The following is a 27,627-nucleotide window of genomic DNA, read 5'->3' as shown; positions in this document are numbered from 1 at the left end:
TCTGCACCAATTGAGTAGTTCTTGGACAATTTATTTGCTTTGTTTTGATTTAAATTCTACTTTTTTCTCTTTTGCTTAGATTAATCTCTCATAGAAGGGTTTATGTGTATCTGTTGGGCTCTTAAGGGGTTCCTTCTTTCATTTTCGTCATCTTAACTTCAGCTCATAGTAAAATTCTGTCAAGATGCTCTTCTGTCTAATGAGTTAGGAAAGAAAGAGGTGAAAAAGAAGTTCCAAGTAGTGTTAGAGCATCAGAAGTTGAAGTTTTGAGGATGTCTGCTACTCTGTTATGGGTTGTCACAACCAACACAGACTTCTCTAACTGCATTGGGTTTGTGGGGTCAATAAGAGAGGGAGGCCGGTTTCATGATTCAAGGTCCATAACTAGAGCTCTGGGGTTAAGGGCTGGTGGGAGACTAAAAGGCAAGAAATCAAAATGGAATTCTTGCTCTCTCAATTCAGATTTTAAGTATTCTTGTCTGGGTGGGTCAGAGAGCACTGGGAACTTCCCTGTTCTCTCTAGCTTGATTGCAAACCCTGCTGGAGAAATTGCAGTCTCTTCAGAGCAAAAGGTTTATGATGTGGTACTTAAGCAGGCAGCTTTGGTTAACGAGCAGTTGCGGTCTAAACAGGCCCTCGATGTGAAACCAGACATGGTTGTTCCGGGGACTCTGAGCTTGTTGAATGAAGCTTATGATCGATGTGGTGAAGTTTGTGCCGAGTATGCCAAGACATTTTACTTGGGTTAGTCTTCTCTTAATTAGCATTTAACTTGCAGGATTTTACTTGGGCATCTTAATGGAATTGATTTCTTGTTTTCAGGGACTCTGCTTATGACACCTGAGAGGCGAAAAGCTATCTGGGCTATCTATGGTGTGTGACTACTGACTATAACTGATATTTCTGTAGTCTTTCCTTAGTAACAGGATGCCTTGTAGTAAATGCAGAATTACATGTAAGGGGCTATAATTCAATATAAATGGAAATTTATATGTTTACCAGATAATTATCTTTAAGAGTAGACATATCAAATGTATACGGATTGGTCATTTTTATGAATAGTTATTTATCTGTGAAGGGAGAGGCTTATGATTAGGTCTTGTAGTAGGACAGGGCGCTAATGCCCGTCTGAAACTTTGGGTTGTTAGGTGGGTGGCTTGATGTTTTGTTATTATTAATTAAATGCTGAATTAGTTGGTGCATTACATTATGTAATCCTTCAGTTAAATCGATAAAAAATGCTTCCAGCTGAGAACTTGTAAGAAGGTGGGGGGGGGGTAACTATCTCCAATTTGTAAAGCTACTTCCTGACCTGATTCTCAATATTTATGGCAACATAGAAAATGTAATTGGGAATAAATGATAAGAAGATTTTTCAGAATACAGAGCTAAGAATTTCACCCTTTTGGAACTCTATTGATCGATTAAACTTTGCCTCCTTTATGTAGAAAATGTAAGAATACATATAACACCATTCTCTCATTGCTGTTTCAAAACTTGAAATCTCTTAATAAGTTACACCAAATCCATATTTAAATAATTAGTCCTAGCATAATATTGAACTTTGTATTTTCTATTTTGTGTTATCTGGACAACCATATCTTTTTATCTGCAAGTGGGTGGCATCAGGTTATTTAATTCAATCAGCATATTGCTTGGAAGTGTCTTACACTTTGTTGATATGACATCCAAGATTACTATCTTATGCTTTTAACTTTCGGGATCATATTCTGGTTGGGACCCTAAGTTTCCCTTCTCACATTACCAAGTCCTTGTAATGCAGATAGATACTTTATACCTCATACCAATGTACTACTGGGTACTGTTGAGAATCTGCTATGCTTACTATCTGTTCTTAGAATTTTTCTTTCTTTCTTCTTTTGCTTCTTAACCTTCTTACCTATCATCATTTGGACTACAGAAACTGTTCAAAAAAGAAACTATGAAGTCTCAAATATACTAAATGCCAACCACATCGATGATCCAAATCGTCTTCCATTTCCTTCCTTGACCCAAAACAACTTACATGAACAAAGATACAAAGTAAAGTCTGGAAAAAGGAGAAACCAGGACTTTGAGCATTGTTTTGTCAATCGATTCACTTGAATCTTGGCCTATGATGAGGATCCTCATGGCATTGTTCCCACTTCCTTCATCAATGGATGTGAAAACTGCAAGTATTATTCTGACCATTGTGATGATATATCCCACTCAAGTCTCGAAGCATAAATCGAATCATACCTGAAAGTAAATTTTTGTCAGTTTCTTTGGGTTGATGACAATACGTTTGCTATCAGCTAAATATATTTTAATACCAGAAAGCCACTGAAAGTTTTAAGTTTATTACTTTTTACCTTCTTATTATCTGTGGTGATGATACATGTCTGCTGAAAGTCAATCTGGGATACGTTAAAAGGGATTTGTTGCCTCATTCAGCTCTTTTGAATTCCTTTTTGTGCAGTGTGGTGCAGGAGGACAGATGAACTTGTTGATGGGCCCAATGCTTCGCATATAACACCTACTGCTTTGGACAGGTGGGAATCAAGATTGGAGGATCTTTTTGCTGGTCGTCCATTTGATATGATGGATGCAGCTTTGTCGGATACAGTTGCAAAATTTCCTGTTGACATTCAGGTTCGCAGTACATACAGTTTTTCTTGCCACCATATTGCTTTATCTGAGAACACTATAACCACATTGTTTTATCTGTTTAATCATGCTTGCCATTCGTGAGGCCTTTGATCTTCATACACTACTCATGCAACTATTGTCTCTCACCTTCCAGCCATTCAAAGACATGATTGAAGGAATGAGGATGGACCTCAAGAAGTCCAGATACGAGAACTTTGATGAACTCTATCTCTACTGTTACTATGTAGCTGGGACTGTTGGATTAATGAGTGTCCCAGTTATGGGCATTGCTCCTGAGTCACAGGCAACAACAGAGAGCGTGTACAATGCTGCCTTGGCATTAGGAATTGCAAATCAGCTAACCAACATACTCAGGGATGTTGGAGAAGAGTAAGTATGGACCTGCAGAAATTTCTTTTGCTGCTTATGAGTCTAATTTTTTTTTTATTGAAATTCAACTTAGTTAATTCTAGTGTTTTTATATTTTTTTTTTGGGGGTGGGGGCAGTGGGTTTGGGGTGATTAGTTAGTGGAATTTAGGCTCTTACATTCTCTCTTGCCTTAAGAAGCAAGGATTTAAAGATTGATATTGGAACCTGGACTGTTGCCTGGTTTGGAAGATCCAGTGGGAAAGATCCTGGCATTGCTGTTGGATTAGCCAAACCACCATAAATGATAGGTCTGATTGGTTCCCTCCATTACCAAGATGGATCGGGTGATCTGACCGATCTTAGACTGATCATTAAGACCATGCTAAGAGGCATGCTCCTGTCCCCAAAAATTAGTTCAACGTGGTTACCATCTGAACAATTTTAACTGGTTGGTTCAATGCCCTTGAAGAAACACCTGATCTTTTATTGTAGTTCTCACAAGTTTCCTTTGATTCAGTTCAAGAAGAGGGAGAATTTATCTACCACAAGATGAGCTAGCACAGGCAGGGCTTTCGGAAGAGGACATATTTGCAGGGAGGGTAACAGACAAATGGAGGAATTTCATGAAGAAACAAATCAAGAGGGCAAGGATGTTCTTTGATGAAGCAGAGAAGGGAGTTACAGAGCTCAGTTCTGCAAGTAGATGGCCGGTAAGAGCGAATGTTTTGAAAATATCAAAATCTTACAATTTCTTTGAACTGATGAGAATTATCTTGGATTATTCATAAAAATATCAGTAATGAAAAATGCGCTACCATAATACAATCGCAATGATAAGAATGTAGAATGTTGGACTTCAGATCCTGTGGCATCTGGACATGGTATTTTAGTCAAGTTATGCTTGGTAAGGTTGGGCTAAATTTGGAGTCGATCCAAAGCCTGTCCTAGAGGTCAACCAGGGTGCTTCCTGGGCCTAATATTCTCAAACCCCACCACTATGGCTTAATTTGCAATGTCATACATGCTAAAATATGATTTAAGTTCAATATGTCTCTCAAATCTCACATACCACAATGCAACCATTAACCAATAGACAACAGACTCTAGTGAGGAGGTGTAAGGTTGGGTTGATTAGCATGGTTTGAGTTGTTCCTACACAAATTGCATCCCAATCTCAAATGTAGAAGATATTAGCTTGAAGTAAAGAGGATTATCATGACTTGGTTGTCCTGTTGTAGGAATTTAATCTTACAGTCTATCGCTTATTGATGGAAACTTGCCTAGTAACAGAAGCAGAAAAGGACGAGGATTGTAAGATGTTTAAAGAGTGACTTGAACTGTTCAGTTAGTCATCATACTGCACTGAAACTTCAGACTATGAGGGTTTCATGTTTTATGTTCAGCTCAACACCCTCTCCAATGGAGGCATGTCAGTACCATGCCTTCTTTCTCTTGCAGTTGTTTGATATGAAAGCATTTAAAGTTGCCTAATGTTTATCCTCAGCAACTGCTGTAATGGTCCCAAATTTCTATCAGTCCAATTGTTATATGACCATGACAGAAGGAAGTTAACGTCATCAATCCATCTTGATCTATGCTGGTTTTATGTTTAGTTTCATGATCAAAAGAACACATTTTGATATGGTTGCAGGTGTGGGCTTCTTTGCTGTTGTACTGTAAAATACTGGATGAAATTGAAGCTAATGACTATGATAACTTCACCAAGAGGGCGTTTGTTAGCAAAGCTAAGAAGATCTTGGCTTTGCCTGCGGCATATACCAGATCGCTTGCTCGCCCGTCGAAAGCTCCATCGGAGCTGGTAAAAGCCTGATTACAACTGCAGACAATAATTAGTATATACCAATGTAAAAGCTAGAAAGCGAGGGAAACAAAATTGATCTTCCTTGTATATGAGAATGAAAGATAAATTTCCCAATTACTCAAATCATTCTTGTTAATATAGCAACTTCCCTTGTTCCCTTCCTACCTCCTGCTGCTCTATGTAAGTGGGGGGACTATCTTCTCATCTATCATTACTTCTTTGAACATTATCCTGAAAAGATTCAGCACACAAACCAATTTATAAATTGGGTTCAACATTGTGAAGATCATCATTACATGCAAGAAGCTTTTCTGAGTAGATTTTGTAATCCTTACAAACTGTGGCAGTGAATCGACCATAGGCATGAGGTAAAACGAAGACAGGTTTAAGAAGAAGAATCTGGATTGATTGCAGAAGCCTCTCAGTAGGGAAGGGGGAGAGGGAAGGAGACACCTGAATTGGATTTCAATTTTTTATGACTCCACCTGATTGGATAATGTATGTATGATGTAAAATAAAATAATATATGAAGGATAAAATTGGAGTGATAGAGCTGGTTCAAGAACGCAGTGGAAAAATAAATTTTAATGCAACTGATCTCCTATGATCAGTCCTCATGTTGGTGTAGCGTATAAAATTTTTTTTACTGTTGGAAAGGGATAACAGCTACTTGAAAACTACACGTGTAGTGCTGTCGAGGAAACTTAGCTCTTCCGCTACCAAGGGATCTGCTCTCCTCCAGTTGTGGCGGAAGCTGGAGGTTTTAGCCCAGCAAAATCAGTGGGGGGTATGGTCATTTCACAGGGGGACCCACTTGGATCCGACCTGTGAAATGATAAAATTCCCCCTTGTTTTGCTGGGCTCGATACTCCAGCTCCCGCCACAGGCTGGAGGAGAGCCAAATTGGCTACCAAGCATGGTAGGGATGACTCTAATGCAAATGCGACTGCAATATCCTCTCCCAATCAATATCAGAATTCTCAACCCTGATTCTCACAGCCCAAAAAGATGAGCAACACTGCTAGTGTATAAACCCTAGTTGATGTATAAGGGCGAGGGAGAAGAGAGATGAAGATAGAGAGAGGAAAGAGAGCTTTCCTAGTGGGGAAGAGAACAGAAGGCCATGCCATTCTTCTTTTCGCACCCACATATATTTAATATAAGAGAAAGAACGTTACCTGGGTGTGCGGTGTGCTGCCCCCTGTGCCAAGACACAGGGGTGGGCGAATGACCATTGCGCCGCCGAGATATTACACATTTCCATTGGGCGCGATGGTCATTTCACCCACCTCCTTGTCTGGGCACAGGGATAGCGCACACGCCGAGGTAGCATTCTCTTCCCATTTAATATATGGATAAAATAGTTTCCTGTACCGTTTGTTTTGACGTAAAATTTTAGTTGAAAATTTTTACTTCAAAAAATTTTATAAGTAAAATTATAAATGTTGAAAAGTGTTCCAATATTTTTTTCTATATGGAAACGAACATTAAAAAAAATTTCACCATGAAAATTTTACATTTACAGAGTAAAATTTGCCACAGAAAATTTTCCAGGTAAAATTTTATGTCGAAACAAACGAAAAATCCAATTATCTATTCCTCCTTTATTGCCATTTAGAATCACATTGAAATATAAATTCTAATACCATGCTAGTAAAAAATCTCAACTTGCTAAAATATTCTAATATAATATTGCATAATAATTTTAAGGGAAAAAAATCTCTACTTGGTGGTGTTTCCTACACTCTCCAATGGCTGAGCACGCTTGGGTATCTACCCAGGGACAGAGGTGCCATCTCACGATGCCTTGTGAGAGGGCATAGGAAACACCACCAAATAGTGATCTCTTGCCCTAATTTTAAAGATATTTACCAATATGTGCATCAAAAGTAAAATAACTCTTATTTCTCCTAATACAATAGTTAATGACACTTAAGTTCCTCCACTTAACAATATTAACTAAACATCCCTTAGGATATGGTAAAACTAATGTCACCACCCTAGACCGTCGTAATAACATGCACAAAGAATTTGTACTTGGACCAATAAAAATATTTCAAAACAATTAGAAAGTATTGAATAATTTCAAAAAAATTTGTAAACTATTTACAAAACTTGCCACTGAATCTTGTTTTCGTCCAATCATATGCACACACACACACAGTCTCTCTCTCTCTCTCTCTCTCTTTGATATTCTCCATTACAAGAAGTAGATTTCCTGTTGGCCATCGATTTATAGTTAGAGAGACATCAAATGTTGGTCCACCAAAACCCATAATACCTAGCTGATACAATAAGTATCTCTCAGGTCAAGGGACCAATCGTAAGCTATCTCTGAGAATCTTGCTTAAACATCCGATAATACATCACTTAAAGTTCTCATGTGATACAGTCTAATATGCACACATATGTACACCCACACTTGTGTCTTGGAATCATCATTCCATACGATACACAGTGTGACAAATGTATGAACAGAATGCCCAATTCCATCCCTAGTCGGGAACACTTTTAGGTGAAAATCGAAAGACAACCATGGCCCGTTAATATCATGTGTATTAAAATGAATAATAATTTAAGGCCAAATGTTCTCTGTGCAGTAGCGCAAGCTGCACCCAGACACATGAGGGTGGGCGAAATGACCACCTTGCCCCCCTAAATGGGCAACCCATGTGTCTGGGCGCAGCCTGCACTGCTGCACAACGAACTTCCGCCCATAATTTAATTATTATATTTGATGGACAAACTTTCAACATTTATCTATTAGTCGTGAACACTTTTAGGATCCCATTGGGATAACATACCAAATATTTATCTAGAAAATATCATCAATTATCTATTAAATATTTATCAATAAGTACACCTCTAGTAAATATAACTCTTATATCTCCCAAAGAAGTAGTTAATTATGCTTAGATCTCTCCACTTAATAATATCACATAATGGATCTTAGCCTCTTAAGGTATTGAAATAATTACTATCATCATCCTAGTCTATCGCAATTCCATGTAGAGAATATGAACCATTGATTGGACCTCTAAATGTTTCTAAATGATTTATAAAATAAATATTAATACTGATTAATAACTTTCAAAACCTTTTGTATACTATTTACAAAATGGCCACCAGATTCGAATTTCATCTAATTATATACAGATTTTCTCTCTAATATTTTCTATGAGGAGAGTAGATTCTTTGTTGAGGATCTTTTTCGTTCACAGGCAAACACCATGAACCTAGTGCATTGATAATAGTCAGGAAGACATCAATCGTTGGTACACAAAACCCTTATAATCCCTAACTACAATGATAAGGACCTTTTAGGTCAGAAGACCAATCATAAGTTACTGATGAGAATCGTGTTCCTCAAAACATCTGATGATAGTCCATTATTCAAGATTCTCATTTGATTTAGTTCAATATACACTTACTTGTGTTTCAGAATCAACATTCTTGAGAATACACAATATGATGATCGTATAAAAAAATGTTCAATTCTATCCCTGATTATGAACAGTTTTAAGTTAAGACCTATGGACAATTGAATCTTATTAATATCATGAAATCATAAATATAAATAAACTCTTAATTAATGAATTTAATGGGCACACTACCAACACTATTCTGTGCCATAGATTGGTCCAAGTGATTGCCTAACATCACCTTTGCTTTAAGGGCAATAAGTAGGGTATTAGTGTATGTTTTCCTATAAATAAGGATGATATGTTATTGGCCTTCCTCACCCTTCCATATAGTATTGTCTTCATAGAAGGAAAAAAAAAAAAAAAAAAAAAAAACAGAAACATTACTTGGCCAGTGAAGAAGGAAAAATGGGTTCAAGGGCTCTCCTAGTTTTGACTCTAGTTCTGGCTCTTGTTCTATTCATCCCTACAGAGATGATAGCTCGCGAATTAGATGAGATTTCCACTAAAAAGACAAGAAGTAATCCTTTCTACCTCATCTCTTGGTCTTCCTTAATACTTTGACTTTTCTCTAGTCTTGGATCATTATTCTCTCTAGTTTTTGTTCGGTACAGTTGTCCGATCTCATGGGGGTTCGGAAATGACGAGCTAACCCCTTGCCCGAACACACTGTCCGAGTGAGGTTAAGTCGTCATTTTTTATTCCCTATGAGAGGAATTGTACAACTGTACCGGACAAGAGGGAACCAGACAGAATAAAAATTCATCTTGGGACCGATAACCCTAATTTTTTATTTGTTTCTTTTAACTTTAACACTTGCAGGGCTCATAAGTGTCAAGCATGCGAACATCACCAAATCTCTCAAAGGGTACAAACCCTTTTTTTTCTGCCTGAGAGGTTGCTGTGATGAAAAACAAAATTCCTGATTTGCAAACATTGAATAATTGATGATGCTCTATATCTATCTATATAGAATCGCACGTGTGAAATGGTATGAATAAAGAGCACGTGTGGAGCTTATTCTTAACTTGTTCTTTAATAATAAGCAGCTCCAAAACAATGGAACCTAGACTTTCATTGTCTGGTCCAGACTATATTTTAGCTGGTGGGCTATGTCTATTTGTGCACTCTATAAATACATGAATATGTCTAAAGTCTAATATATTATAAAGAAATTATGTCCTGCTAGCTCCGTGTTTCAAGGAATTGGAATTGAATTGGCTGAATCGATCAACTTGAATCGGAATCAAGTGAGCCTCATCCGATTCCAATTGATTCCTACAACCCTATTTGAATAAGAGAAGTCTCTCTCATGCCCGCCTTATTTCATTTTTTTGCTATGTCGATGCAACATCATCCTGATAATCCTTTGGTTTCAATTATGCGGTATTAAGCATTTTGTACATTATTTGGAAAACAATCTTTTTGTATCATACCTCTTTTATAAATTTACCTAAGTAATTTAATTTCCTTAATTCACCAAAAAGAAAAGAAACAAAAAAAAAAGGGATCTCTCTCTCTCTCTCTCTCATGGAAGATGTTGACTGGAGTTATCACAATAAGAATTCTCTCTCCTTAACTTTGCCAAACTTTGATTCCAGCTGGTACCAGGTTTATGGTAAGGGTAAGGAAGTTATTGAACATATACTCTCTCTCTCTCTCTCTCTCTCTCTCTCTCTCTCTCTCTCTTATTGGGTTTTCTTTTCCGTCATTATGCCCAGAGAAGTGTAACGTTTCACTATTTGTCACATGATAATACATTGGTCATTCCATATATATGATAAAGGACCTGACAAACATCTCATTGGTACAATTTCAACTTAGAATGAGTAGAGGTAGCTAAATTACAAAAGCTGCTGGTTTGTATTCTATATTCATGTCTATTTGATGACATTTCGGGTAATTTTCCTAAAACTTTGAATCAAAGTTTGAACAATTTTCCTTGGTTACTTTGTATTAAAATTTTGCCATTAAAATGTTTGTGAGGTCCTCTATCACTTGAACTAACTCATGTACTATCACGTGGCAAATAGTGTAACGTTGTACTTCACAAGGAGTACTAGTGTACATTATGCTCTTGAAAAGAAACATGTCCTCAGATTTTCCCTATTCAGCTGCATTGCAATAGCTAACGCCTCCCAATGTCTATCTCTCTCCTCTCACAATAGGAGGGAGGAGAGATAGACATAGGGAGGCGCTAGCGTTTGCTATGCAGTTTGGCAGCGTTCTCCTCTCCAGAAAAACTAAATCATTTTAAGGACTGATGTTCTCTATGCCGCAGCACAACCTGCGCACAGACACATGGGCCTGCCATTCAAGGGGTAGGATGGTCATTTCGCCCACCCCCATGTGTCTGGGCGCAGCCTGTGCCCTCGACACGGAGAACATTTGGCCTCATTTTAAATACATCACTTTTAACCCCTTTCCCATGTTTTACAAAAGAAAGGGTTTGAGGTAATAATTAGTACATCTGATAAACATGCAGAGAACTAAGTTGAAAACAACTACTGAAAGCTGAATCAACTTACACTAAACAGAAAAGTGTATTAGCGATGTTTTTTAGAGACGGAAATTTTTATTTGTCTCTAATAAAAGTTGGTAGCGACGATAATTTAATTTCCATCCCATAGAGGATTGTTAATTTCTTAGTTCTTTTCCTCCTTCAAATCAGTATAGTGGAAATCCATGATGACCCTTAATCAATTCAAGAAATTCTGAATTTTATTAGAAAGTAATCTAACTCCACCCTCCCATTACATTCACTCTCAAATAATCTGAAACAGGTTTTACAGCAAATAATTCAAGTAGTCGGATCCTATGCTCACATATCATATCATATCTTATTTCACTTGAGCCTATTATTCTTGGATCATATAGAAGAGGCTTCAAGCTTCAAAAGGCTTATGCATCAACCCCTAAGCTTCATGACTGTCTTCCAAGAAGTCCTGTTATAAATGTCCTCCCACCATTCATTGACATTCTTCCTTCCCTTCACTAGTTCATTCATTTCAAGTTTATCCATTAATACTTGAATGCCAGGAAGATAGCTCAGATTAGCGAGAATGAAGCTGTCTCCGGCAAGATAATTGCTCCATTAGTCTTCAAAAAGCAACTTTCTTGCCGGAGACAGCTTCACACTCGCTAATATGAGCCACCTTCCCGGCTATTAACATATATAGGAGTTTCTATATGAGTGAAACTCCTATATACGTCAATATATCGACATTCAAGTAATAATGGATAAAACCCAGAATAATTATCAACCACCATTCATTGACATTCTTCCTTTCTTTCACTAGTTCACTCATTCCAAGTTTATCTATTATTACTCGCATGACGGGAAGATAGCTCAGATTAGCGAGAATGAAGCTGTCTCCAGCAAGATAGATGCTCCATTAGTCGTCAAAAAGCAACTTTCTTGTCGGAGATAACTTCACACTCGCTGATATGAGCTACCTTCCCGGCATTCAAGTAATAACGGATAAAACTCACCATTTATTGACATTCTTCCTTCCCTTTTCACTAGTTCACTCATTCCGAGTTTAACCATTAATACTCGAATGCCGGGAAGATAGCTCATATTAGCGAGAATGAAGCTGTCTCTGGCAAGATAATTGCTCCATTAGTCGTCGAAAAGCAACTTTCTTGCCGGAGACAGCTTCACACTCGCTGATATGAGTCACCTTCCCGGCATTCGAGTAATAACGGATAAACTCGGAATGAGTGATATAGTGAAGGGAAGGAAGAATGTCAATTCATGGTGGGAGGACATATCTTTAACATCTGCTCTCCGTAAATATCGAACACCTTCTCGATCCATGGAAGGATGATGAGCTTCAATGCCGAAGTAAAGACCAAGTCATCGAAGTTGTGCGTTTTGATGTCTTCTTTGAGCCATTGATCGACTAAAGCTGGTTCCTTCAGTATGTTCCCTAGCAGATTAGGACCATGGTTGGTGTACTTCGCTGCAATGTATCTTATGATTGTTGTTGACTCTGAGACAAGCATAAACAGAAAATTGATCAATTGATTGCTAAGATAAAACTTTCATTAATTTCTAGTTCTAATAAGGGCTCGATAATGTACGAAATTCTAGCCTTAATATGGCCTTGGACAAGGGATTTGGATCCTCTGCGGCCTGGAGTTGAGCGGTAGATGGATGCCTGACATTTTTTAATTTTGAGTAGTAATTTTGAATTGAACTCGTTTACCAACAGTTGGATTGGTATAAAATTCTAGTGGTGGCTGTGGGTTGAGCGCAGCATGATGCCCGCTTAACCCCAGGCCGCAGAGGATCCAAATCCTTAGATGAGAGGGCTCCACAGCTTACTAACACACCCTCACTCGTCATTATTCGCTTACCCTATCTAAGTGTTGAAAAACTCTCTCTCTCTCTTGAAGTCACCATCTTCCCTCCAAAGTTTAAGGTACTCCATTGGTTGTCGCTATGACTTAGACGACATGATCAAAGTTTTCTCTTCCTTATGCCATGGTGAATGGGAATTCATTCACTGCAGGGCTTGGGTAGCAAAAGAATATTTTGGGAAACATGCTAAAACCTTTTAAGGGTTTGTGAATCCTAGGATTGTATGATGAACCTTCAACACATGGTGAAGGAAAAGTTTCTCCTAACTCTTTTGGTATATATACCAAAACTTGTTTTTACATTTTTTTAATCTCTTATTTGGTAAAGTATATTTGGTTCACCCCAGATTACTTTATATGATTGGCTAAAAAATCTACCATGTGACATGCTAGATAATGTGAATTGGTGGATACCAAGATCCACTGGCCACCTGTTAAGTTTTGGCCCAATTAGAGCACTAAGTGATAAAATAAAACTCTGACAAGAGTTACGTCTATAAAAGGACTATGGGAGCTACATACCAATCCAAATGTTGCCCTTTCAGTTTGAAAATCAGAATCACCACATCATCCTGCTGCCACATGATAGATTACTTGGGCTGACCAGATAAGTTTAGGGATTAGGCCATGATGTGGCAATTTTCCCTTTTGCATTTCTCAAATTTTGTGAATATCATTCCTGTCAGCTATGGATATGGTTTGTTATAACTTAATTGATGGGAAGAAGAATGTTGACGAGCTGCATAGCATACGGTAGTATCTCCTTATGTTTCTCTATCCTTCTTCCTATGAAATGATATATCGGCCGCCTCTTATTGTAGGAGGAGAGAGATAGACACAGGGAGGTGCTATCGTATTCTACACAGCCAGACAGGGAACTCAGTCCTTAATATATATTGCCAACAGACTTTAGATAGGAGGTGGGGAAATGAAATTCGAAGATGCATGCATGGATTGTTAAAAAAATTAAGATCCCTAAGGGGTCATTATCATTGGGGTGTTTGAAACTTAGTTTGCTGAATGAATTGGTTCACAATCAATCCTTCACATCGACATGAGATGACAATATTAGGTTACTATCTAATTAATCAAAGAAAGCTAAGAAGGAAGGCCCTTAAATCACAATCAGTTTTCCTACTTTTTGAGTTTAATTAGAGTATGACTAAGGAGATTAACACGTTAGTTAACTCCCTAGCTCGGAAGGTGTTGTCGGTGACAAATTAGATAATTTGGCCACGAGTAATGAATAAATTGATCTCTACCAAAAAATAATAATAAAAAAATCAACGAAAGACCAAATGCTCATGTATTGCGAGAATTTAAATTGTAGACAAAGTAAACTGTCATTTAAAATGGTTTTTCTAAATAAACCACCCTCTTAACAAAAACAACTACAATAATAATGCAGGCGGGAATTCCAATTATCCAAACAAGACGTTAAGGTGTTGGACAACAATAATAAATTTTGCGTTGACGTTTTCTATGGAGAGTGTAGCCCCTATGCGTGTGTGGGGCCAATGAGAGTACATACGTTGGCATCATGGGGTCGGAATTAATTTCCACCTACCATGAGGGTGGGGGAGTCATTTTGCCTCCCTCTATCTGTGGCCGGGTATGAGCGTTTCTCTATAATTTTTGTATGGCAGAACATTTATGACTTTCCCACAATGTAGTGTGTTGGTAAATAAGATCTTACCAAAGCGCCTCATGTCTCCATCTTCTATCACAGGAGCTTTCCCAAACAGCTACAAAACACCAACAAATCTGTAGTTAGAAGCCAAGAAGAAAAGAGATGAATCATAAATTTGATTATAACTAAGCACAAATTAAAGCTAATTCACCTGATCATATAACTTGTTCGAAAGAAGTATCTTATTAAGAGTAAGGGAAAAGGCTGGATATGCTAGTGGTGTATATACAGTGAGCTAGCACCCTATGTGTCTATCTCTCTCTTCCCCCTTTTGAAATGGGGAAGAGAGAGATAAACACATAGGCTGCTAGCATACTCATCCCTCTCCCTAAGAGTAATTATAATGGGATGGATAAGTGTGTAAATATGTGCTAAAACTCGATCTCCTAGTTAGATCCTTCATGTGCATGCATAGGTCGGTAGCTTCAGATTTCCAACCACGAGGGAAGGTGGATTCAAAGCTTCCAAATAGAAATTATCATGGGATTAGTCTTAGAAATGTCATGGCATTCAAGATAGACTGAAACAGAAAAAAGGCTGTCATATATATATATATATATATATATAAATCTTAAGCTGCTATGAGGCAACTGGTTCATATCGATAATAGAGGAAGTGTTGAGAGAGAGAGAGGGGAGCGCAGCCCTGCGTGTAACTGTAAGACACAAGGCCTTTAAGAAACACTTATTCTAATGAAATCCACTCCTTCTGTGAGTTTCACATTAGATTTCATGCGAGTGATCCTAGAGGGCCTTCAACTGTATTTGTACAAAAACACGATCCATATTCCACGCACACATAGAAAAAACAAAAAAAAGACAAAAACAAAGGTACTCTGTCTTACATGAACAGTATCAAAACTGACCAACCCCCTCTCTCTCTCTCTCTCCTTTTTTTTATGAACACCCTCATTTTTTTTTTTGGGTATAATCTCTCTCACACGAACACAGGACAAAAAAAACAAAAACCAAAGTTACTCCATCATATACATAAACAGTAACAAACAAACCTGCCTCTCTCTCTCTCTCTCTTCATCTTTCTCCCACGCACCCGCACACAGTAAAAAAGACAAAAACAAAGTTACTCTGTCATACGCATGAACAATACAAAGCTAACAAACCTCCCCCTCTGAGTCCAGCTCAGGGTTTTTTGGGAATTGGGAGGTTTGATATATTTTTCTTACAAGGGGAACTGGGGAGGGGACAGGCAACATCCAGAGACCTCCTGGTGAGCATGGGCATGATGTGCACCACAGTTCATCAATTACGCTAGATAGCTATTGTTAAAAATCATATCATAAGCTCTTGAGCGTACGAGATGGTTCTCATAGGTAAACCTGAGCTAGCCTCTCATAAGCTCTTGAGTCGTATAGAAGAAATCCAAATTACGTATGTAAACCTGAGCCAGCGCCTCTCTCTCTCTCTCTCTCTCTCTCATACACACCCACACATAGATAAAAGAGATAAAAACAAAGTTAATAACTCTTGTAGGCATCTTTGGGTAGAGTGTGACTCTGTCGCGGTGGTGTCATCTATATTGTAAGTCAATCTACCCTAGAACTATTTACAACATTGGAGGACGGTAGCAGGATACCTAGACTCCATATAATGGCGAATGACACTGTTTTAGAGAAGTTAACACCATAGCTGATGTGCTAGCAAAAAAGGCAGCAAGGAATAAAGAATCATAAACATGGTCCACAACACCGAATTGTATAGCCCACTCCATTGTATGGGAGGCTCTAGGCCGCCCATATTACAGGTTTTAACCACTACAAAACGGTGGATGTTTTGTGCCTATCTCTCTATTCCACTGAATAAGTAGGGATAGTCACCGGGTGGATTGTATCACTCTCTTTTATGTTCATAATATATACCTTGTTGATCTTTAGCAAAAAAAAAAAAAAAACTCTTGTAGGCCAGCAGCCAAGGAAATGAGATCTTAAAGGTTATTTTAGAAAATAATAAAACCTAGGAAAGTATTTATGAACTCAAAAGGGAAATGAATTATTCTGTTTTTTTGGCTTCCAGCTTTGTAGCAGAAATATTCCTTCTACAAGTCTAGCAATAAAAATTTTTCCCGTCTTACCCGCCCCCCCCCCCCCCCCCAAAAAAAAAAAAGTTGAAATACCCATCGTGGCCCAAAGATTCACCTGACGAGGAAGGAACTCTAGTGGTTTTTGTTAGAAGGAGAGATGGATGACGTCAAACTCGAAATCCTTCTTCATAAGTCAGGTCGCCATTACCCTCGGAAACAAAACTGCAGCAAAAGAACCAGAGACCTTCACCACCATGTTTCTCTCTAGTACTCTTTCAAGTTTCAACAACAAAACAAGAGGCTTCGCTTCTTTCCTTCTTCTCAGGGTCACCTACAACCCTTTTTATAACCCAATTCCACACTTACAATGGGATGAAAATGGGGGTTGTCACGTGAGTTCACTTCTAAGTTTTGTTCTATATATAGTCGGGGCCTACACGTAATTGTGCAATCTTTCAACATCTGGATTAGAATCTCCAATAGTTTCAATGGTAACATGTGCTGCTGGTCTTGAGGGTTGCAGATGATAATAATAGAGGAAGTGTTACTTAGGGTAGGGTGGGGTGGGGTGGGGTGGGGTGGGGGTGGAGCCCTGAGTCTGTGCGGGGTCAATGGGAGCATATTTAGAAGCATCGGGTGGGGTAGTCATTTTGCATTTCATGGGGGCAGAGACATCATTTTGCCCCCTCTTGTATTTGGATGTTAGCGTCACATTTAGGGATGTCGACGGATCGGATATGGATACAGATACGGATATGGATCGGATGTGATCAGATCCGGATATTCCCTAGTCAAATATAGATATCTCTAAACGGATTCGGATGCGGATCGAATTCAGATTTTTAACTATTCGTTTACATCTCTGCCTTATGTAATCCGGACCTTCCTCCTCCTAGCGGATACAATTCACTCTCAATCCATATCTCTTAGATAATGATTCTGTTTTCCTCATATTCTAGAACTTGTTGAATCTTCAAAAAGACTTAAGATCATTATTTACTTAATTTTTTATTATTAAGTATTCAGATTTTTTTGGACGGATTTTTTTTTCAAATATCTCTAAAGAATACGAATGTCCCTAAATGAATACGTATGCAAATCGGATTTGGATTTTCGTTATCCATTTATATCCCTACCACTCAAGTTCCCCCAACAAATTATTTTCCCTAATAATAATAATAAAGGAGAGGTTTCGTAGACAGCCAAATAAAATCGGGGCATTATACAATTCCTAAAATAAGGGGTTCTGATAATTTCAACTTTTATTATGCCATCCAAAAGGTATCGTATGCGATCGTACATCATGCATGATTGTATACAAAACCTTTTAGTTAATAATAATAAGGGAAAAAGATCTCTACTTGGTGATGTTTCCTAGACTCTCTCACAGGGCACCATAAGATGATGCCTCTGCCCTGGGGATAGATACCCAGACGTGCTCACCCATTGGCCCAGATGCTTGTGTAAAGACCTGCAACCAAGTAGAAATTCTCTTACCCTAATAATAATAATAATAACAACGTCCAATAGTTTTTCAGCCGGACGAAACCCTTCTGTTCTTTATTATGTTTGAAACCAGTAAACGCGTTTGAGAGGGATGATCAATTAAATCTGCAACAAACACTGGCGCATCCTGCGGTAATGGAAAAGGAGCAAGGAATGGAGAAAATCCTAGGAATCCATGGATCTAACTAAAGTAGTTCTCACATGCCCAAAGAATGGATTTCCATCCCAATGGGACATGAAGAAAATCAGAACTTGGAAAATATTTTGCATTAGTGATATGGGCCCAGAAAGACTATTGCGGGTTGAGTAATTATGATGCTTTCTTGGCCAATAAATCCTTGAAAGGGACTACTCCCCACCTAACGTCTCTCCGCACGTAATTGTGCAGAATGTCTACTGCTGGATTAGAATCCCCAATGATTTCAATAGTGTCATGTGCTGCTGTTCTTGAGGGTTAACATCAAGATTTCACATAATTGTGGTTCTTGAGGGGGTTGGGCGTGGATCAATGGGAGCACATGTAGAAGCATCAGGATGGGTAGTCATTTCGCATTTCATAGGGGCAGAGAGATCATTTCTCCCCCGTCTTGTGGTTGGATGCTAGCGTCAAATTCCCCCACAAATCATTTTCCTTCATAATAATAAGAAAAATTTACATTTACCACCCTGTAGTTTGAATCTATTATGTCTATCACCCCTAAAAATTCATCTATTTCAAAAGCCTCTCTTATATTTTGAAACAATCTTACAATCGTACCTCTACCATTAGATTAGAACAGTTAAGTAATGATGTCATCACCCAATTTTAATCTAAATGCCCAAAATACCTTTAATCACACCCCATTCTTTATTTACCCCCAATTTGAATAAAGTGACATTACTTTTTTACCTCCAAAACATCATCTTCTCAAAATGAAAAAAAAAAAAAAAAAGGAAAATCAGAGGAGAGAAAACTTCCATTGCTACTGAACGACCGTTGAACAACCAAAAGAACCTATGCCTCCATTCCCATCTTTGATCAACCGACGCCACCATTGCCATTACCCTCACACTGTGCCATGGCCACTCTTCCTTTGCGGGTTTGAATTGTGATGAGCCCAAGATTATCTAAGCCAATCAGAAGGCGCCACGTGTACCAGTGAACCAGCCCAAGGAAATGGACCGTGATAGGCCCAGAAGAAATCCGATGCAAACATGGGCGTGGCCCCTCCACCTTGGGCATGACCCCCACCTTGGACGCGACCTCTCTACTTGGGGTACGGCCTCTCCACACGGGCGCGACCTTCACCTTGGGTGCGGCCTCTCCAAACGGGACCTCCGTGGATGTCACCTCACCACGCACCGATTATATCGCAGCAGACACACGCCATTTCCAGGACTCTAGGCCACCGCCTAGAGGTCACGTCACCTAGACGGACTCAAACACTAAAAGCCTATCACCGCAGATGATTTCCTGACGCAACAAACTGCTCACCTATCTGAGTCGATATAGCTACTCTTCCTCAACTCTCATGAAGGTGTAAAACTGCGTTTCTACCAACTGGGACTAAAGGTAAGCTTTTCCCTTCGATTCCATTTGCTATTTGACATCAATTGAGTTCTAGGGTTGTCAAAAATCAGATTACTCCGTCATCCTTTACAGTCCTCTCACGTCTTCTTGTATAGTTTCTAGGATGGAATTGCAGTTTCCCCTTAATCATAAAATGGGTTGATGAACACAAATTACAATGGCAGGAGGTGGTCAAAGATGCTATATTTAAATTAAATAATAGGATAATAATGAGAATGAGAAGCAGAGAAGAAGAAGAAGATACTTGTCGCCGAAGCAGAAGTGGTCATGGCCAGAGCAGCAGGTGGTCGCCTCGCCAGAGCAGTAGGTGCTCTCAAACCCTTCTCGCTCCAGGTGAGTCCGTATGCAACGATAAAGGGGTGGGTTTTTGTCAATTTATTAATAACAAATGTTAAAGGGCAAAACTGTCTTTTCAAATTAAAACTAATAGAATTAATACTCAAGGGTACGGATGCAATTAAAAAATTTTCAAGAGCGATAGATATAATTATTTGAAACTACAAGGGTGGAAAACATATATTTCCCTACTTATAAAGGAGAGGTTTCACAGATACTATTATTTGTATACAGTCGTGCATTATCCACGATTGTATAAAAGACTAGCTACTAGTCTATTACTAATAATAATAATAAAAAAAATATATATTATTATTAAGGGTGCAAGTTTTAGCTAGCATGCCCTATAGTTTTTCAGCCGGGGGAGACCCTTCTCTTCTTTATTATGTTTGAGGTACATCCTCTTCGAATGGAAAAGATAACAATTCCAATCGCCAAATAAAAGCCATGATTTGTAGTTGAAAAACAGGGAAAAAGCATGTGTGTACACTAATGACTTTGCTTTCACATAAGAAAAAGAGCACCAGATCTATTATTAGTAGGGCTATAGGCTATATTTGGAAACCAAGAAAAGAGAAGAAAAAAAAAAACATAATGAAACAAAAACTATGCTGACACAATAATTGGTTTATATTTCTATCTCTCTCTTCAAATTCAAACTTTTTTGAATTCTTTGTTTTCTTTTCTTGCCTTTCAAACATAGCTATAATGAAAAAGGTCAAAGTAAAGTGAACAGATATAAAGATAAAAAATGTCGAAAGAAGAAAAATCAAAAAAACTAAAATGGTTGCAAGAACAAAAGAGGAAGCTGAAAATGGAGCTATAGTAACTTCAGAAGATAGGGGGAACAAACAAATGAGAAGTAGGAGAACCATAAGAAGAGTTCAAAATAGATGCGAGTATTAAAGTCTTATATTTACTTAAACAAATATAAATACGGTGCTATTTCCTCCATGGTTTAGTAGGAGAAGATTTCCTAAAAACCCTAAAATATTTTTGACATAGCAGTTTAGTTGATGTTTAAATTCCTTGGAGATGTTATCTATATCACCGTTTATCCATTGGATAAATATCAATCTAAATGCATTTTCCCATGTGCTTATATGAAACTCAAAAAAATGTTGAAAAATCAACTTTATAGATTTATTGCAAACTGAAAATAAAAGTTAAATTTCAACACATGGTAGACCATGTCATTGAAAAGAAGCTGAGTTTTTACTATGTATGGTAAACAAGGGGTTTAACATACTTACACTTAGTCAATTTGATCACATTAGCTATCCATATGACTCAAAATGGTAGACGATTAAAAAAAGGGTTTCTTCATATGGCCATCTACATTTGTAGTATCGAGTTTTCCTTAAACCATGATGAATGGGGAAATCCATTCATTGCGAGACTTCAAATGTATATGGGAAGGTATTTTGGGGAATATATTAAAATCTTATAGGGGTTTGTGACCGCTAGAATGATGTTGTTAACCTTCACCACATTTATAGTGAAGGAAATTTTTCTCCATATTTGTAAACTTTTTTTGACCTCTTTTGTGAACCACACATTTTTTTCTAAATGATAATAATGTTATTTCATATGTGTACTCGAAAAATATACATAACAATGACACAATGATATGTCACTTTCAATTTATTTCAAAAAAATGTGTTGTTAGATATCTTGCTTCAAAATAATCAAATACCTATTTCCATTGATGGCTATTGGACTGGAATATTTTCATGCGTCAAGGGAAGCAAGTATGTCAATAGCTGATGACTCAGTGCAATTTTAGTTGTTGGTATTTGTGGTTATTTAGGAATGATGTGGCTTTTTGGACGAAGGTCATGGCGGCCAGAAGAAGTCATTGGTACTGCCACAAATACTTACAAGAGGAGTTCCAAAACGCTACAACTTCATATAACAACCATTCTTCAACGATAATTATCCAAGATAGTTACACTAATGTTCACGTCTGATCTCCACCACCACCTCATATCTGTAAAATAAATTGTGATGTCAGATTCATTCCAGATACAAACAGAAGAGGACTTGGGTATATTAGACGTGATCATCTTGGATTGCTATTTCTTCCCCAACTTCTTTCAACACTTCCATGATATATCAAGTTTTAGTTTTTTTTTTTTTTTTTTTTTTGGTGAAATGATATATCAAGTTAAGGACAATTCAAATGACACTATTGGAGTCAATATCTGAAGGATGTAATGACGTCATTAATTATCGAATTAAATAACAAGGATGTGGTGACATATCTCCATAGGAATACTACAAATTCACCTCTAATAATTCATTATATTCTAGAAAATATCTTGTATTTATCTTCTAGATTAGTTACTTGTACTTTCAATTATGTACCAACAACTTAGCTGACTCCTTGGCAAGGAAGGCTCCATCGTTAACGTATAGATTGTTTAGCTCAATTCTAATCCATGGATGAGTTTCACACATTGCTTATGAATAAAACAAAAACCTTTTACTTTGTGGCGAAGGAAATCTTTCTCCATACTTGTATAAGTTTCTTGCTTATATATCAAATTTAGGAAAAGGGATCCCTATGACCTTGTATTTCTACTCCTTGGCCCACAATTTAGCAATCATTTGATCATACAATTGTTTTTTTTATTTTTATGGGAAAGATAAGAGAAAAATTATATAAATGGCAAATTTTTACAATGCTCATAAACAAAAGGTAATTTGACTAAGTTGGCCGGGTAAGCTAGGGATTTGAGACATGTTAGTAAAAAATTGTTTGGAATTGGCCGGTAAATAATGTCTTTGAATTTATTAGAAATCTGCAAAAAATAGGTTAGGACGACCAAGAAGATTGGGATGGAATTGAAAAAAATCTAGGCAACAACTTATTGTAGCATCAAACTTCTTTTAGTTTCAACCCTCTCTTATCAGCACATTTAACCCCACGGATATCCCTGTTAGCTCTGTTTCCAAAATTGACGAATCCAGGCTGTGAAAAAGACACACGTCGGTAAGTAGTACACTAAATTTCGCTTTTATGGTTGCAAATCGTGAATCGTGACTACAAAGCAGAGGAGACGGAGAAAGGGAATTTGGTAACAACAATGGAAAAAGTAGATACTAATTCAAAGATTCAAATATATAAATGGAAAGAGATCCACGGGGAGCTTTTATATTCATTCGTTTTATGGGTCTGGAAGGTGCAAGGAGCCAACCAAGCACATTTAATTTGGCCGACAATTGCCATGATCACCTTTATTTCATTCAATTAATGTAATTTGTTTGTTTGTTATTCCCCTCCCAATTTTTTTGGATGGGAGAGGTTTCACAATTAGAGATGTAAACGGATCCAATGTGATCGACATAGGTATTAATGGATACGGATGTGAATCAAATCTTTTTGGACTTATGTAACTTGGACTTTCCTTCCCCTCTAGCGTACCTCCAATGGATGAGCTGACATGATGGGCATTGAGATGTGTGTTGCCGTGCGTATCGTGACAGCCCATCCGTTGGATGTGCACTGGTGCCTCTTCCATGCAGGAGAGGATTTGAATCCCTGGTGTTGGTGATGGCATGGAGCATCAGGGGAAGAAGAAGTGTGGTGTCTTATATTTAACAAGAAATTACTGCTTTGTTCACCAAATTAACCAAGTGTTCAAAAGTGAAATCAATTTCAATCTCAAAATTGAAATAGCTCCTCTGCTATATCAGAATTTTTATTCCATTTAATTTCTATTTCACTAAAATAAAGTGTAAAAATCAAATCAAACAATTTACAAAATACAAAATACCCCATGAAAATAAAATAGAAATCATATCAAATCAGGTTTTAATTCCAATTTGGTTTCGATTTCTTATGGATTTACAATTTGGTTTTGGTTTATCGTGTCAATATATTAAGAAGTATGAAACAAAAATGTGTGTTTTATTAATGAATTTTGGGTTGATATCAGTTTCTCTTCAGGTTACATCGTTTCAATCCGATTTTTTAAGTTTTGTTCGGTGTCTTTATCGGTGTTGAGATGATCCGATTTGATTTCGGTTCACAAAACCCCAATCTAAAACATAATCCGATAAGTTCATATTGATTTCTGTAGGTTCTGATTAGGTTTTGACACCAGTACTTGAGCCCAACCTTCTTGATGAATCCCATTAAAAATGGACGGCGGAAGTAAATAGGGCGCACATTCTCTGTCTGGGAGCGTATCTAGGCGTAGGCTACGCCCAGACACATGGGGCTGGACATGGGTGGGGTTTAGGTCATCCAAGGGGGCGAGCCAATCATTTTGCCCACCCCCCACGTGTCTGGGAACACTCTGCGCCCCTGGTGCAGAGAACTTGATCCCTGATGAGTATGTTTGCAAAATTTAAGAGTTAAAATTGAAACTCAATTAAAGTTAATTGGGTAAATTACACGTCACCCCCTGGTTTTTGAAAAAACTCAAATCACCCCCTCTACAATAACGGTGTTAGTCTGCTGTTAGTTATTGGTGTGAAAGGACTATTTTACCCTTGTATTGAAACATTAGAATTAAATTTACAATACTACCCTTCCTTCATCTTCAACATTGGTCAAGGGTAGTTTAGAGATTTAAATTTATTTAACTGGCTAATATCATCACTTAACAGCATAAAACTAACGGTAATGACTAATTTGCCATATTGGGGTCTAAACCAGGGGTGATTTGAGTTTTATCAAAAATCAAGTAGTGATTTGAGTTTTGTTTGAAAATCAGGGGGTGATGTGTAATTTATCCAAGTTAAATTTGTAAAAGCATATGATCTTGTCTTCTACATATAATAAAACTTTTTTTTTACATATGCCTAAACCTCTCTTTTTCATTAGAGGCACTGGGAACTGGGCGAGCAGAGAATTGCACGGGATAAAGATCCAAGTTTCTTACATGTATTAATACGAAGAAAACAAAAAGTTGTCACTTTTAGTTTGAGAAGGATTTAGGGTTTAGATGCATATATCATTGACAAAAAACCTAATTCATTGCTATCATTCAAATTGTTTTTTACTAATCTAGTGATTAATTGCAAAAACATAAAACAAAATAATTGAAAAAAAAATTTGAGCAAAAAATTAAAACTTTAGATAAATAATTGTTCTGCAAGAAATCTAGTTTCGATCCTTAATTGTTATGTTATTTAACCCCCAAAAGATGATGAAATCAATTGATTCTTTTATTTCCTCTCTCTCTCTAGTCATTGCACCCAAGGGTGTCAATTTGGGACCAGAATCGGGAACCATCCTAGAACTGTACCGCTAAAACTTGGTATCGAACCGTCCCATTAATAAACGGGATGGTACTGGGATCTAATTTTGGTACTGAATAATAAATGGGATGTGACAGTTCTGGGACAGGATTCCCAATGGTACCAATACCGAAATACCGATTAGGTACCGGATGAGACCGTAACTATCAATACCCTTTCAAAGAGTATATTTCGTGTTATTTTGATTAAGTTTATGGCTGTAGTTTGATGTATTTGGATGACAATTTCTCTTATGAAGGTTTCCGCTGAAAGACCTTCAGTTCTATTTCTATAATTTGTTTTGTGATAGCACTAAAATCGTATATGGACTTATTTATTTCATCTTTATTAATTCTTAAACGTTATTTTGAGAAGCATATATGTGACCTTAAGGAAAAATTCAACTCATCATGATTTCGTATTCTAAGTTGCTTTGAAAAATAAAGAATGCCTTAGATCTCATAATAGTGAATAGATCTACCACACTACTAACGAAACCATCTTGTTAGAAACCATTAAAGTTTTTCTCCCTCATTCTACCAGGCTTAGAACTGGTTAGGAACCAATACTGTCCCATCCTGTTGATAATCGGGACCAGGACCTAGGTTTGGTCTCGTTAACCTAATGGGGCGGTACTGGGATTGGCTCCTTTGGTATCGGTACCGATACAGACCCATCCCGAATACAGAGAACCATCCCAATTGACACCCTTAACTGCACCATGATTATAGACCGTTTAGCAATGGAAATGGCTGGGCAGCATTGAACCAGCGGAACAAACTTCTCCCTTGGAGGTTATCCTAATGAAAAGTTTGGAGTACTTTAGCCTTTCAGAATCAAATTCACAAACATCTCAAGTGCATTTCTTTAGGAAACACTGCTTCTTATGCACCGAGATCATTTTTACATCTTATTTTATCAATTATTGTGAAACGAAGTGGATTTTATATTCCTTAGCAGAGGAAGAACTGAATACAATAGAAACTTTAAATGGAGTGATCGATAATTAAGGAGGGTATGTTCCATTGATCTTTCTGTCATTATCTATGGAGATCGGCGAACAGACTTGATGTAATCCTGAAGGGCTTCAATTTGTTCCTTTGAAGGAGGAGTGTCATTGTTCTTTATGCCTCTATGGACGTCGTACGTCGTTGATGCCAAGAACAGAAGCCTGTCTTGTTTTGTTTACAAAGAATCATTAATTTCCTTTCTTCTTCTTCTTTGGAGATTAGATCTATAAACAAGACACAGGAAAGAATTGACTTACGCAGTTGCAGCAACTATGATCTGCCGAGGAAATATGTGCTTTCCGAAGAGCTTCATCGCGTCTCTCTTCTTTCTTTCTCTCGGTCTGTGATGGCGTTTTTGCTGCTTTTTCTGAGAGACTCTTAACTCTTATCTTGTTGCAAATTGCAATTCTATGTGATAAATGTTCATGTGAGAGGTGATACCGTGATATGTATTAAATGCCTGTCTTCTTCTTGGATCCGGATCCTCTACTTCCGCCTGCCCCTACTATGTGCGCCCCACACATAAGCAAGGCAGAAAATACCACCTTACCCCTGCTTGGGTAAAGCACTCGGGCAGGGGTAAGGCGGTATTTTCTGCCTTGCTTTTGTGTGGGACGCAAACAGCAATAGGGGCAGGTGGAAGTAGAGGATCTCGATTGTATTTGAAGATTCGGAATGGGGAGATTTCAGACACCCGCATAAATCTTCTCCCATTAAACTATACTGAACAATTGAACCCCAAAATATCGGAGAGGGTTCGTAAGCGGCATAGAGAAGCACACCAATGAAGTGTGGTAAAATGATGTCGTACAATAAAGGGTATTGAAGTCATTTCATGTGAAGAGGAGAGATAAAGACACAAAGGTACTAGCATATTTGCCCAGCTGCCCCAATGTCTGAGAGCACTTTTTTAATATTCAAAAAAAAAAATTATGCATACACCCCTGTACTATGCGTAAAGTAATAATAATTCCGAAGTGTGAAAAAAGGCTCTTGTAGGCCTTATCTATTTTTCAAAAAATGTGAAATTAACCTTCCGTTAGTAATTGGCTGTTAAGTGATGATGTGAGATATAACTTGCACTTGAAATAACTCTTATACCCTCGTTTTCCTCAAAACCTATTTCTAACCCAAACTCAGATTTCTCATAAGAAATTACAATGAAAGGAATAATGAAAATCCTAAGATTCATGTCACTTTTAAAAGCTTTGAAGGATTCAAGGTCAGAGGAAGGAGTGAGATGGGTAGGTCTAAAAGTTATGCTCGGAGAACAAAAACCCTGGAGAGAGCATGCCATTGGAGAAGAAAAGTTTTGATGGATTCGATTCTCGACCGTGAGATTCTTCCCTGTTTTAGAATTCTCCTCTAAGTAGTTGCAGAATAAAGAAGATCAGAAACTGATTTGAGGTTGGGCTGAGGGAGATTGATGAAGTTTTTGACGATTCAAATAGTGGTTTGAGATAGGGATTCAAAGGAGAGAGAGATTGTATCAGAGGTTGAGATTTAAGGGGAGAAGAGCTTGAAGGGGTTGAGGAGGAGCGTAGGAGCAATCTAGGATTGGGTTAGAAATAGGGTTAGGGTAGAATAGAGAATAGGTTTGGGAAAGACGAGGGTATAA

At 37.7% G+C, this 27,627-nt stretch overlaps 1 protein-coding gene, 1 long non-coding RNA gene and 1 pseudogene across 3 annotated transcripts; 1 reads left to right on the top strand and 2 right to left on the bottom strand.

The window, feature by feature from the left end:
- Nucleotides 1-40: 40 nt before the first annotated feature.
- Nucleotides 41-4,843, top strand: LOC122645774 (phytoene synthase 2, chloroplastic-like). 2 transcript variants are annotated; one of them, XM_043839134.1, is made up of 6 exons: nucleotides 41-744; nucleotides 823-873; nucleotides 2,462-2,634; nucleotides 2,786-3,021; nucleotides 3,519-3,711; nucleotides 4,653-4,843. In XM_043839134.1, the coding sequence occupies exons 1-6, from the start codon at nucleotides 273-275 to the stop codon at nucleotides 4,830-4,832; spliced, it is 1,305 nt and encodes a 434-aa protein (XP_043695069.1). In that variant the 5' UTR covers nucleotides 41-272; the 3' UTR covers nucleotides 4,833-4,843. The 2 variants fall into 2 exon arrangements, with proteins under 2 accessions (XP_043695069.1, XP_043695070.1); XM_043839135.1 differs by lacking the exon at nucleotides 4,653-4,843 and adding an exon at nucleotides 3,820-3,873 and having other exon boundaries at nucleotides 3,519-3,758.
- Nucleotides 4,844-11,995: 7,152 nt separating this feature from the next.
- Nucleotides 11,996-16,593, bottom strand: LOC122645275 (annotated as a pseudogene).
- Nucleotides 16,594-25,838: 9,245 nt separating this feature from the next.
- On the bottom strand, nucleotides 25,839-26,405 carry LOC122646852. Its single transcript, XR_006330707.1, has 2 exons — nucleotides 26,267-26,405; nucleotides 25,839-26,170 (listed from the first exon to the last, which is right to left on the bottom strand). It is a non-coding gene; the product is annotated as an uncharacterized LOC122646852 (long non-coding RNA).
- Nucleotides 26,406-27,627: the final 1,222 nt, after the last annotated feature.

Source organism: Telopea speciosissima, chromosome 11 (assembly GCF_018873765.1).
Source record: "Telopea speciosissima isolate NSW1024214 ecotype Mountain lineage chromosome 11, Tspe_v1, whole genome shotgun sequence".
NCBI lineage: Eukaryota > Viridiplantae > Streptophyta > Magnoliopsida > Proteales > Proteaceae > Telopea > Telopea speciosissima.
The sequence above is the reverse complement of the archived record's forward strand: the minus strand, read 5'-3'. Positions and strand labels throughout refer to the sequence as shown.

Excerpts from the sequence above, each read along its gene's own strand:
- LOC122645774 (XM_043839134.1), top strand. The coding sequence starts at position 273 with ATGTCTGCTACTCTGTTATGGGTTGTCACAACCAACACAGACTTCTCT. Across the intron at positions 745-822 it reads TGCCAAGACATTTTACTTGG|GGACTCTGCTTATGACACCT; the intron begins GTTAGTCTTCTC and ends TCTTGTTTTCAG. Across the intron at positions 874-2,461 it reads AGCTATCTGGGCTATCTATG|TGTGGTGCAGGAGGACAGAT; the intron begins GTGTGTGACTAC and ends CTTTTTGTGCAG.